At 38.9% G+C, this 14393-nt stretch overlaps 1 protein-coding gene across 2 annotated transcripts in view; it reads right to left on the bottom strand.

Moving 5' to 3' along the window:
• The window catches only part of LOC109411069 (membralin), a 237071-nt gene that overhangs the window by 21641 nt on the left and 201037 nt on the right, over window positions 1-14393 (bottom strand). For both annotated transcript variants that reach the window (XM_029880157.2, XM_062852282.1), the window contains one exon: window positions 7036-7135. In XM_029880157.2, the coding sequence (XP_029736017.1) occupies window positions 7036-7135 (100 nt within the window). The remainder of the gene's footprint in view (window positions 1-7035; window positions 7136-14393) is intronic.

The raw sequence follows: 14393 nt of genomic DNA, 5'->3' as shown, positions 1-14393 counted from the left end.
TTCACGGATGTTCAGGCCCGAACGAAGTTGATTCATAAACTATTGACTTCCTTTCTCTATCAGCCTAGAAAGCTATGTACCTACCTAGTGTCAGTAGCGATTGTCTCAATAACAAAGAATCACACGGTTCACCTGTTCCAGTGGCAGTAGTATCTACACTAACTTTCATCCAGCCAACGAACATTTTCCACCTTCGGAAAAGCACAAAAATGGTCATAACTTTTTTGTTGTTCAATGGATTTTGATGAAATTTTCACAACTTCCCGAAAAACTCTTCTAGTTTATGATGCCGGGGACATGGGTACCTGGTCCACATGGTTTCGGAGTTATTCCGGATTGTCTTGGGATACCAAAATTGGCCACATACTTTGCGCAACGTAGAGTAAGGTGGGGCAAAAGTTCGACCTTAGTTGAAAATTTAACCTTTTTAAAAAAATCGAAGCAGATAAAAATAAATAAATACCGTGCGGTGATTCTACCATCCATGAGCTAAAATTTTGCTGAACAAAGTTACGCCAAATGTCTTTTTAATTTTGAGTTACAACACTTTTTGTATGTGTGTGTTTTATTCGAACTCTTGCCCCACCATTGGGGCAAAAGTTCGAATCTAGTGTTTGTGGAATTTCGCTAACCGTAGCACACTATTTTGACACTTTGGTAATAGGAATACCTGAAACTACTTATTATTTGATGTTAGAACTGGAATGCACTTTAAAATTCGATCTGGATTTTACCCAAATCAGGCTTAAATTTACTACACCAAAAATTAGTAGTTTTCCACCAAAATCAGATAAAACAACATTTTTTTCAACTTTAATCGAATTTTCTCACTAATTCCATCACTCTTAGAGATAATATGTACATTTTGCAGAATTTTAGGTTTATACCTAAAGTTGCCACATGACTCGAACTTTTGCCCCACAATTCGAACTTTTGCCCCACTATGTGTAAAATATGATTTCCAAATCTTTTTTGCAAAAAGTTATACATGCTTGAGCATAGTTCGGAAATATACCTAGTTACGCCCCAAAATAAAATATCGAATTCGATTTCATTAAAATTCCATTCCATGCGTTGGAAGAACCATCGCATGTTACAATTTTTTGATCAAAAACCAACATTTTGTCATAACTTCTCGAAATATTGATCAATTTTCATAATTTTTGGAGTGAAAGACTCTTTTTCAAAAAGGGTTCGAACAACCTTGACACCCGAAAGAAACAATTTGAATTGAGCTCAAAAACTTCAAAAGAAACTCTTGCCCCACTCGAACTTTTGCCCCACTTTACTCTATATCTCGAGATCCCGATGAGGTAGAAGTATAGTGTCTTCGGCGAATTTGTTCAGCAGGTTAAGAACTAACTGGCAACGGCGACTTTGGTTCGCGATTCGGCCGTTAGGCGGCGCCAGTGTCAAAAATGTTCAAACCCTCATATCTCGGAAACCTGATAAGATAGAATGATGCTGTCTTCGGCATAATTCTCAGCAAGCTCAGAACTATCTGATAGTAAAGTCTTTAGTTTAGGATTTATCCGCTAGGTGGCGCATTGTGTCTGAAAAATTCTAACACGTATATCTCGATACCCCGATGAGGTACAAGCATGCCGTTTTCAGCAAAGTTGTTCAGCAGGGTAAGAACTATCTGATAATGGCGTATTTGGTTCGAAAATTGTCCGCTAGGTGGCGCCAGGGTCGAAAATCTTCAAACTTCTATATCTCAGAATCCTGATAAGATAGAATGATGCCGTCTTCAACAAATTTCTTCAGCAAGCTAAAACTGTCTGATAGTTGAGTCATTGATTCGTGATTCGCTAGGTGATACATTGTGTATAATATTTAAACACGTGTATCTCGTTACTGTAATAAGCTAAAAGCATGGCGTTTTCTGTGAAACTGTTTGGCAGGTTGAGATCTATCCGGCAATGGCGACGCTAGGTGACACCAGAAACAAAACATTCAAACAATTTAATCTCAAAAATCGGAAAACGTCCAGCAAATTGTTCCGAAAGTTAAGAGGAAGTAAGACGTATCTGTTGTCCTTGGTTCTTATATTATTCGATAGGTTCCGTCAAGTATTAAGATAATAATATTATTTGTATGAACACCCTAATGAACAAGAAGTATTCCATTTTCAGCATAATTGTTCAGCAAGCTAAGAGCCATTTGACAGGATCGTCTTTGAACCCCTGCAGACAAATTTTGTCGCCCTTCAATATTGCTCCTTTTGCGCCGTTTTTTCTTCTGGGAAAGTCTCCGGGAATTTCTACAGGAACTCTTCCGGAAATTTTTCCAGGAATTTCTCCGGGAATTCAAGCGGGAATTTATCCAAGAATTTCACTGGGAATTCCTCAAGAACTTCCTCCAAGAATTTATTCAGGAAATCTTCCGGGAATTCTTCTAGGACATCCTCCAGAAGTTCCTCCGGGAAATCCTCTAGGAAATCCTAAAGGAATTCCTGCGAGGATTCCTCCGGAAATTTCCCCAGGATTTCATCTAGGAATCTCATCATGAACTCTTCCAGGAATTCCTTCGGCAATTTCTGCAGGAATTTTTCCAGGAATTCCTCCGGACTTTTTTCCGAAATTTTCTCCGGAAATTTCACTTGGAATTTTCCCAGGCATTCGTCCATTAGTGCCTCCGGGATGTTCTCCTTGAGCATCTCCAAGAATTTCTCTAGGAATTTCTCCGGGAATTTTTCCAGGAGTTTTTCCAGAAATATATCCAGGAAATTTCTAAGGAAAACTGTCGGTTTTTTTTTTCAAGAAAATACTCTTGAAATTTCTGCAGGAATCTCTTTAGAAAGTCTACTGTATTTTTTTTTCTCACAAAACACTCGAGAATTTCTCCCGGAATTCCTCTAGGGCTTCCTTTACGAATACCTTCGGGAATTCCTCCACAAATTCCTCCGAGAAAGTCTCCGGGAATTTCTCCAGGAAGTCCTCCAGGAATTGTTTTGGGCATTTTTTCCTTTAAAAATATTGCAGAAAATTCTCCAGAAATTCTTTCATGAATTCCTCCGGGGACTCTTCTGAAATTCATCCGGGAATTTTTAAATGAAATCTTCGGGATTTTCTCAGAAAATCCTCTGGGAATTTTACCAAGTATTCCTCTGAGAATCCCTCTAGGATTTCCTCCAGGAATTCCTCAGGAAATTTCTCTAGCAATTCCTCCGGTAATTTCTCCAGCAATTCCTTTGGAAAATTCTTTATGGAATCCTCCTTCCTGGGGGGTTTCCCGAAGGAAATTCCAAGAAGAATCTCTGGAGAAATCTCCTGAGGAAATTCCTGGAGAAATACACGAAAGAATTCCTGGAAATAATCCCGGAAAAGTCCTGGAGAAATTACTGAAAGAATCATCGGAGGAATTGCTGATAGGAGTCTTAGAAGAATTCCCGGAGAAGTTCCTGGCGAGAATCATGAAGAAATTCCTAGTGGGATTCCAGGAAAATTTTGGAAGGATTTTCTGGATAAATTCCCAGCGGAATTTCTGGAGAAATTCCAGGGAGAACTTCCAGAGACATTCCCGGAGGAATTCCCGGAGAAATTCCTGGCGGAATTCCTGGAGAAAACTCTCAGATGCTTTTCTGAAAAAAAAAGTCACGGAAGACTTCCTGAAGGAAGACTTCCTGGAGAAATTCCCAGTGTTTTTTTTTTTTGAAAAAAAACCGGAAGTTATCCTGAAGAAATTCCCGGAGGAATTTCTGGAGGAATTTCCGGAAGAATTCCTGGACGAATTTCTGGAGATTTCCCGGACAATTTCTTGAAGAAATTTCCGAAGCAATTCCTGGCGGATTTCCTGAAGTAATTCCCGAGGAAATTCCCAGGAGTTTCTGATGTGGGTCCTAGAGGAAAACCTAGAAAAAAATCCGGAAGAATTCCCGGAGATATTTCCAGATGATTTCCTAGAGAAATTCTCGGAGGAATTCCTGGAAAAATTCCCAAAAGAGTTCCTGTAGAAATTCCCGGAAAAGAAAACGGAACAATATTATGAGGTGACAAAATTTGTCTGCAGGGGGTAAAAACGGTGTAGCGAATAACCTAGCGAATAAATCATGAATCAAAGACTCAACTATCAGACAGTTATTAGCTTGCTGAAGAACTTTGTTGAAGACGACATCATTCTATCTTATCAGGATTCTGAGATATAGAAGTTTGAACCCATTGTGGTACGCTTATGCGCTAGTACCCTCTTACAGGATATCTTTTCCTGATTCCCTACCTGTCCCAATCCCCATCCTATTCTTTATTTCTTCCCTTTTCGCACAGGTAGATAATGAAATGGGCTTTTATTATGGCGATGCACATTGGTCGGGCTCCATACAAAGGGGCGGCCAAAACTCTCAAAAAACGAAATTGATATTTTTAAACTTTATTTCACCTTATAACAAAGTTGATGTATTGTACTTTTATGATTCTTAATTAAAAGCATACCAGCTTTTGTATTTCAATGACATTTTCACTGCCAAAGTGGCCTAAGTCATAAAATTGAAAAATGAATTATTCGAAAAAAGTAAAATAATAATATTTTGAGAATGGAATATATGTTTTAAGTTATCCAGCATATGAAAGCTTGTTATTGGACTGTTTGAATGCACGTATGGTGCAAAATTAATATGTCACAAAACTTTTCAAATTTTCATATATTTTACCTTAGAAATTTTGGTAATTTTTAAGTTAAAAAACGGTTCGTGTCGTCACGTGTCGCCGCAATTTCGAGTAGTACATCTTAAACATCATGCTTAGAGCTGCCTAAAAACGTTTAAATATTTTGCAGAAATTTGCAGTTTTTCAAATTAGAGCTATTTAAAAAAGTCATGTTTTTTCATATATTTTACGTTATTTTTCCATTATTGATCGAAATAAAATTTATCTTTCCACATTTTTCACACGTTTTGAACAAACTTGATTGGATTCGATCGAAATATAATCATTTATTTGAATTCGAATTGGTTTTCTAACAAAAAACGCAAAAAATATGGGGTTTACTGATTTTCACCGTTTTTTGAAATTATTCAAATTACGTAATTTTTGAATACCCCTTTTTAAACACTAAAAATACTATATAACATATCTAGGCAACCTATAACTTCGATTAAACACATAAAATAAGTTTTGGCCGAACTTTATCTTTTTCCGACCATTGTGCGATGGCACAAATGTCCCAAATGGAGGATAACGTGCCTCTGGAGACGACCTTCTGATACCTGATGCCATGAATTACATAAAAATGAACGAGTATCACAAATTTTAAATTAAATTATAGCTAAACTATCGTTGTTACGACTTACAAAGGGAAATACTATGCAATTTTGGCCCACTGACGGTAGTAAAAAATGGCTTTGGTTATAGGACAGCCAAATGAATAAACCAAAATAGGCGTCAACAAATCGTAACCTGTTCTTGACTTGTCATCAAAAAGACGGACAAGTTTTTCAAACACATGAAAACCGAAGAAATAACTCGACAATCACTAGGACAACGGGAAAGTTTTGCTGTTGGTCTACCCAGTCGAACCCGCAGTGGGTGGGAAAACTTTTCAAGTGTCAATATTTGATTGCACTTTGATCGTTATTTTCGGAACTGACTTTTGTGTGGAGCTCCGTCTGAAGCTGTAACTCAAAGCAGTGCTTTGAGGCTATACTCGTTTAATTAAGAAGGCCTAAATTCATTCCATTTGGCTCGCCACCGTCGTTGTGTACTTTGCGAGCCTAGTACCTACTAAATGAGGTCGCACATTAAACGATTCAACCCGATTCTCGCCGACGGTCACCGAAAGAAAGTTTAATGCAGTGGTTTTCAACCTTTTTCAGTCCGTGCACCCCTTTTGGATTTTCCTCGGACCTTATTACCCCCTTCACAAAAAAAAATCAAATAATAAATTAAGAGGTTTAGACGCAAAGGGCTGTAAGTGATAAAAACCTGTTTTCGAGTAAATAAGGTTCAAAATTTTTCACCAATTTTTCATCCCATACGAAATGTATGAAATTTTAAATTCAATCCAGCTTCCTTCGATTTTAAAATTCTTAAAGCTTGAAATGTGATGAATTGTCTGATATCCTCAGCTAAAAATCAACAAAATGGCCACCTACACTCCTTTGCATCTGGATTCTGGACCCCTCTATTATGTTACAGTTGACAATAAAATTTCATTTGAAAAAAAAAACTTATTTTTAGTCATCGACAAGCAAAAAACACGTTTCTGATTTAAAAATGAATGCGAAATTTGCACCTGTACATTTTTAACTAGTAATTTGATGCTTGGAGCTGTAGTTGGCACAGTTCATATTATCTTCGATGTCCAGTCTTTTTCGATGATCTGTCTCTATCTGCAGTATCGTTGAAAATCCCAATTTGCACGAATGGCAATAAAACTCGCAAGGCCATTTGCCAAATGTTGGGGTGTGTGTCGCTTATGGGAACCCAGAACTTACATTGGAACATTTCTTCGAATAAGGTCTTCTTTGAATCGTCCTGTAGTTCGATGAGCACATCTTGGAATGAGCTGCGTTCTAAGTCAAGATCTCTTTCCTGGACGTCAGGAAAATACCATTTGAATTTATTTCTAAGTGCTGGCAGATGTTGAAGAATTTCATCCTTTATGCTTCTGGGGAATGTTTATTCTCTGTTCGTTAATGAGTGACCATTCAATTCAAACCGCTGGATTCAACCAAAATAACAATCTATACCATTTGATCCAATCCAAACAAAGCTCAGAAATGTTGGTGCTTGACGATGGATCATAATGCAGTGTTAAAATTGATGAAAATAAGAACATATTCTTAGGTTGACAATTCCCCCCCTAGGAGGACAAAATTCCCCCCTAGGGGGGAATTCCCCCCCGGTTGAAAACCACTGGTTTAATGGGTTTGGGCTGTTCGGGGAAGCGCTTTCGATTTCGTGCGCCCATTATTGCTGGAAGGGTATCGAGGCTCTTTAAATAATTAACGCACCTTGATGATGGGAAAAACGTTTGAAGTCAGCGAAACGAGCAAAAATCTTTCAATCGACAGTGCTCATATTTTCCGATGGAACTTACCTGAATAAATAGCCACGATGTGAACAGGCACAGATTGCTGTACTGTCCGTTGAACCGATAGTGGTAGGCGTAGAATGAAAAATGGTACAAATAGAAGAATCTGAAAAGAGACAAAAGCAAGGCAAATTTCAGTCAAATGTGATCCATAAATAATCGAGAACTAATTTTGCGTTCGAAATTGACACTTCTACAGCCACCATTCGAATTTATCGCTTCCCCGTGAAGATACAAGTCACTCTGGCGGAAATCCATCTCACCGCACCGAAGCACACACGCTAAATTGATGGGTTTTAATCGAAAGGATTTGTGTTATCGGTCCACCTGGATCCGTCCGTCCGTCCGTCCGTTCGTTCGTTCGCTTGGCTTGGAAGCTGTAATGTGCAGGACATGGCAGGGAAACGTTCATTTTCCTCTCCGTTTGCAGCGATAAATTGAGCAAATTTGAATTTATAGCTTGCTTGATTGCCGATTCGAAGCTGTTTGTGTCTTTGAACGGGAGGATAGACACAAGAGCGGGACGCTTCATCACGAGATGTAATGCTCGATTGGTGCAGGCCAGACAAACCGCAGGTGGTTATAATTAAGAGATCAATGAAATCTTAAATGACACATTAAAAAACAGGACTAATGTAAAATTACTTTTACGAAGCCGAGGAAAAGGAAAATCAATTGAGCAGGACCCAAAATATCAGGATTCCGGTTTATAAAGATCACAATTGTAGATAGAAATTTGGGGTATTTCAAGACAATGTAGCAAAGGGAGGAAAAGTGATGATGCAATTGCTTGCACAAGGCATACACCCGATTCTTTTTTTTTTTTGCACGGGTCGTTATTTTGCTATAACTCAGTCAATTAAAAAAAATACACTACACCGTCTTCAGCCAGAGGCTGCACAGACTGGACTGAACATTACACTAACACGAGACAACGGACAACACACATAACACCCAGTGGCCCAATGAGGGATTTTCCGTTTGACGTAAAATTTTCCCCGACTGGAGCGGGAATCGAACCCGCACTCCGAGGCTTACGAAACGCCCAGTACTAATCGTGCCTACATGTGCACAAAATGAGAATCGGTTGAAAATTAACAAAGTTATAGCAAAAACCAGACCCGTGCCAAAAAGAATCAGGTGTACTGTACATGCCACTGTACCTGGGCAAGCTCGTAGGGATATCGGTGTCCGGTAAATAGTTGTTCGCCAGATGTTCGCGTTGGTGCTAGGATTGATACTGTAATGTGACTTTGGAATTAGTCAAATCGGATTTTTAATCTGTTTCTGATTCATACGATGGCAATAAACATGAGTTAAATAAAAAGGAGAAAAAAAAAACAGTTAGGGTGCCTGTACCAGTTATCGCACTACTTAAGAAGAACTATTTCTACAAAAATAAGAAGAAGACCGTCGAATGTCATCGATATGTCAAATGATTGATTAGTTTTCATACTTTACAGGAAACGGGTCAAAAACTACTTTTAGTATTTATTACGGCGAGCGCCAATGATAGGAACCCTGTACCAGTTACGGACACATTTGTTAATTTGGGCTCCACTTCGCACTATTTGCATGCATTCCTTATGGGAATACATAGTCATAACTGGTACACTATGGCGAAATAGGGTGCAAGGAAGCCGAAAAATTAAGGGAAATAATTTATTTCTATCGTAATTTGAGCAAATTGTGAAGTTTGAATAATTGCAATCATCTTTTGTGAACGTGATCTGTTGTTCACAATTTTTTTCTTGTTGATTTGCATCATTAAAGGTTAAAAATCGACTATGGCGAATTTGAGGTATTATAGCCATAACTGGTACACTGAGCCTAGAAGTCCTTTTTTCCCCGGCGGTGCATGCTATTTCAGAATCTTTTACTACCTTTGTAACAGCTGCGTCTTACTAGAAATATCTACAACATCGGACCATAGATTGACAGTGACGGAGCACTGAATGGTTTTTCTTCTCAAAAACAAAGTGTATACTTTATTCCTATTTAGCTTCTTTTGCGGTCGAACGTCAATCCAGCGTGGTGCTGTTGGATTGTTTTCGTGCCGGTTGATCGATAATTGTTGATCATCCGAAACATTTCTCATAGGTAAGCCGTTTCATGTTGCTAACAGTTCTCAAAGATTGACTTTCCGAAGATTACAAATAAACTACGATTCATTCAATGCCAACCTCCATAGAGTAAGAACCTACGTTTCGCGTTAAGTTATTTTTATCCAATAACAATAATGAGACCTACAATATGTTCTTTACCTACACGTGTGCCCACACCCTAACACAGAACGAATGTTCCGTAACACAAATAGGCAACCACGGACGGACACCCTCGCAATATGCAGCGACATTTCGAAAGCCGGAAAGCAAACAGAGAAATATTAATTCGCTCATGGGTGTGTTTTCCGTACCCACCGCACCGTGTAGGTAGGTAGCTATCTAGCTAGAGCCTTACTACAAAGTTCCGGTGAAGCAACAGAGGTGCCTTTCTGGCTCTGCTTGGAAATAAAGAAATTAAAATTGATCATATTTTACGCAAACTGTTGAATTCATTTGCCACCTCGCTCAGTCCCGCACCCAGTAGTTCTGCTTTAGCTTCTAAGTCTGGTCTGGCCTGGCCAAGTTCTGGCTGGTGGCAATACGGTGCAACCTGTGGAATGGACGAACTTTTGTTCTGAATAGGGGTGCTTGGAATAATGTGAATCAATATCTGTATAATGGCAATTCATTCGCTGTATGGCAATTCATTCTTCGTAAGAGGCATTTCTTACTGGAATTCTTTACCCATTGATATTACCTTAGAAAACTCTTCATTAGCTTTTAGGAGGAAATGTATTGAACACTTCAACAATTAGATTATAATTGAATTTTGGATTAGTATAATGAATTTGTAATTCTGATAATGAACTGATGCATCTTTCTACGCTTGTTTTGCTTATGTAACAATTAAAAGAGACAATAGTTCTATGTTACTGATTGAGAATAAATAAATAAATAAATAAATAAATAAAACATGAACTCCTCATCCTCGATGGACGTAAACATCGTTTGTCTGAACAAAAAAAAATCTATCACCAAAATCATAGGCAGACTTACCATTTTTATAATTGTGTACAATTCTATAAATTGTGAAAATTCTTCAAAAAATATAAAATATTAAGTTTGCTCATTGTCTGTTCAGGGCAGCTATCACTTCCAGGTTCCATTTTTCAAGTTCCGGATTTTGTCACCTCGTGACTCCAGTGCACAAAACAGTGATGAGATTTAACGTTTCTCAGGGTTTTCAAAGGACTCTTCCAGCCATGGGTTAAAGGACTTTTCTAGGGACTCAAAGATGGAAGAGACATGAGATCTCCCAAGCATAATTTAAGGAAATTCCCTAGACAAAAAGATTGTATCCGCATTACTTTTAACACGCAAATATGCCAGTTACTTTACGTTGAAAATGCTCAAACTTGGCCTGTGAATATCTAATACCTATGTGTTTATTTCTTTTGAAACAGCATAAAGAGCGCCAATAAAATTTCACAACACTCATTTGCCAACACTGTAACTTATAAATTTAACAAATGAAGTAGCTGACAATTTGTTTTCAAAGTTTCGGCATTTAATTTGCTTAGTATACATTATTTACATTAGCCATGTATTGGAAAAATCGTGATTTTTGGCCTTTATACAGCGACTTCTGTATATAAAGTTTTGCTTTACTTACAAAAAATCCTCCGAGAACACCTCAAGGGATTCATCGCGGAATCCTTCCAGTGATTGCTTCGTATACTCTTCCTCCAGGGAACTTCTCCATGGATTACTTCAAGAAATCCTCTAGGAGTTCATAAGAGAATGTCTCTAGCGGAAATATCTTCTGAGTATGCACCGGAAATTGCTTCAGGAAATCCTTTAAGAGGGAACTTCCAGAGATTCCATCAGAAATTTGCCCAGTGGTTACATCAAGAAATCCCTCGAAGATTTTTTCCAGAGATTTTTTCCAGCTCTGGAAACGCCTTCAGGAATTCCTTAGAACTTCTTCAAAGAACTCCTGTTGGATTTCCTCTGGGATTTTCTCCAAAGATGCATTCGGGTATTCTCGCACTGGTCCCTTCGCGATATTCTCCAAAAGTTCCCTCGAGAACTCCTCCAGTGATTTCTCCAGGGATGTCATCGGGGCTTCCTTCGGGCATTCCTCTAGGGATTCCCCAGAAAGGGCTCTGCCGCCACGCCGTTGCAGTGAGATAAGGATTTACTTCGGTGGATTGCTTTTGAGAATCTGTCGAGCTTTCTTTCGAGCTTCAGAGATTAGCTTTCTATGGAATCAGACAGAAAGCATAATATATTCCTCTGAGAATTCCATCAGAATTCCTTCGGGAACCACTATAAACTTTTTGCAATCGTCAAAAATCTCTTTTTTAACCCTAAAAGGGATACCTGGGGTCCATTTGGACCCCAGGCGCCTTTCAGAGCTCGTCTTTGATGGAACACACTCAGCGAGGTGACGAAACTGAGGCCATGAAGGTATCCCTTTTAGGGTTAATTCGGTTTCTTCAGGCCACAAAAAAATAGTACAATGTGTACAGGCTTAATTCCTAATGCAATGCCCCCAATGTAATGGAGATAATATAAAGATTTTTCCTGCTACATTTTTCAATTTCCTGTGTATTTCCCGGATCTATCCCGGTGAGTTCAAAGTTTCAAATTTTCCTGGGTTTCCCGTATTTTCAAGATGAACGGACACACTGGTTTTCAGTATAGTACAGTTTCGATTCCTGTACCGCGATTAACTCAACCAACTGAAGTAGCCGAAAGTAACCACTACAAACGCGCCACATGTTGAGGTAATACAATCGCAGGACAACAAAGATTTGTAGATTGTCCGCTGAAGATTTATTCGATTCTTTATCAACATTATTTACCAGCGTTATTCTTCTCTCAACATAGCATACCATCTCAAACACTCCTAGCGACAGACTTAGGCAAAGGAGCGACTCATTCCACTCGTAGCGCCGTAACGAGCGTTATGAGCTATCCACTTATACCCAAAACTAAAGCCAGGGATTATGAGGACTGGGAATGGATCCCTCCTCCATCATCTCCACCACCTCGGTTCACCTGTTGAATGCCACCCAAACGGAAACAGGCGAAAGCCACCACAAATGAAGAGAACACTTTCCATCCCCTATTAGAGCGGCGGCACTAAAACCTCACCCACAAACGAGCAATAATTGTGTTCCGGTATGGATATGGGCGTGAACTGCCTGCCTGTGTCGTCCGGACTAAACGCTGCACACAATCGGCGAGAAAGGAATCGCACCGCCGCACACCGTTCTCACTCTCAGGAACACAAGGCGACGAGGAGCAAAGTTTATGAACAACAATCACCTTTCCCCTCGGTGGTGGTGTTGCCGTAAAACCCTTGCCCTCAGCTCTGATGCCGGCCAGGAAAATTCTTCCTCTGCACTCGACGACGACGACGGGGCGATGTGAAGTGCGACTCCGAGGGAAAACTAAACAGAAATAACTGTGTATATCGAACAATTCAATTAAAATTTAAATGCGATGCGATAAAGGTTGGGAAAATTATATGCAATTTATATCGATTTTACGGGCGCACACAAAACTTAATTGCGGTGGTTTTTGTTTGTCGCCTTTATTATCATGGCTTGGTTCCGGGTGGAAGGGGTCTCTGGTTGCTGAATGTACCACCACGACAATTCGCGATTGGTTCAGCGTGGTGGAGGTTCCTGTTGTTGTTCCTCGTACGACTGTTTTCTCGGGAATCAACAATTGCAATGATGGTGGCAGCCAGCAGCGGTCGGGTGCAGCACAGCACTCAGCAATTCTCGGATACTTTTTCAAAACGACGTATAGTATACGCAAATCCTATGTTGATACGTCGTTTTGAATAAGTATCCGAGAATTGTTTGCTTGCTGGGGCGACAAAAGTCGATTGAAGGATTTGTGGAAGCATTTGTACCATCAAGCACAAAGTAATTAGTTGCTGTGTTCCGGCACCGTTGCCGAGGTTGTGCAACAATATGTCTTCGGAGCTACCGATTGGAGACGGAAATTAGGAGGATGTCTGTGCTAAAATCTAATGATGCGGGCTAATCTCCATTTGGCATAATGCCGAACACCAAAAATCATCGATTTGGAATGAAGAAGTATAACAATAGTTTACATTTACAATAGGGTAGTGGAGGTATTTTGGACCGGGCAGGTATTTTGGCCCACCTAGATAGTTTTATGATATTTATCACATAATCTCTACTAAATCTTTGTAATTTTTACTGGAACAGGATAAGTATTCAACTATTTGATGACCTTCATTTTGGGTGTCGGTTAAATATGCTGTTCAGTAACAAAAATAGAGAAAATGTTTTCACTTCCAATGAAACGCACGGAAAACCACCAAAAACAAAGAAGGTGACAAATTTGTAGTCAGCTTCGAAGAGGTATTAAATTTTACAAATAAAATTTATTTCATGTGAATGTAGTTATGGCCTTGTAACTCAAAATAAACTGTTCTTAAGCTCGGTGGAGCGATATTTACTAAAATGGTGGTTTGAGGTATGGCCAAAATATGTTCAACATAATCAGATGCGGACATATTTTGGACCACTTGTCAGATCCATCTCTCCAGTTCCTTCTAAAGGGAGAAAACATTCATGCCAATGTAATGTTCTCTGAAAACAGATAAATAGAATAAGTTGGGACCTTCCGTGATCTGGGTTTATTTTACAATAAGATGTTATGGGTTCGATTTGTTCTAACAACTTTTCGCCAAGTTAAAAATTTCAGGTATTCAGTCATCCAGTTTAGAACAGTTATCCTTCTCGCAAATTAGTTGATGATTGAGACAATGTGTTATCTAATGCATATTTGACAAATTACGTACCATTGAAATTACTTTATTTTTGATGGCTTTCCCACTCATTACAATATGTGTGATATACCCTTATATTTAACAAAATCACTAGAATTTCACACTTCCTTTGAAGCGTTACGTAATTTATGCATGGTGACTGACGTCACCAACTATTGGTAACTTTTGGTAAACTAATTCACGTTTTGCCTTACATTTTTTATGAAACATCATACTACAATCGGGTGGGGCTAATTTCAAAAAATCTCTCCGATATATGATTGCCCATGTGGAAAGCGATCTACTAGTCGAAATTAGTCAGCTGTATAAAAATGAGCGAATTCTGTTGATATTTAGGGATGGCGCAAATTTTTGCTAGAACAAACTTTCAAAAATCATTTTTAATTTAATTTTCAAACTTATTTTTTCTAGACTAAATCGGTGATTCTAGAACCCAATTGGGCCAAATTTGTGCTCAAAATTGCGATATCTCTACTGGTTTT

This window comes from Aedes albopictus, chromosome 2, assembly GCF_035046485.1.
Source record: "Aedes albopictus strain Foshan chromosome 2, AalbF5, whole genome shotgun sequence".
Classification (NCBI taxonomy): domain Eukaryota; kingdom Metazoa; phylum Arthropoda; class Insecta; order Diptera; family Culicidae; genus Aedes; species Aedes albopictus.
Note: the sequence above shows the minus strand (reverse complement) of the source record. Positions and strands in the feature narration are given on the sequence as shown.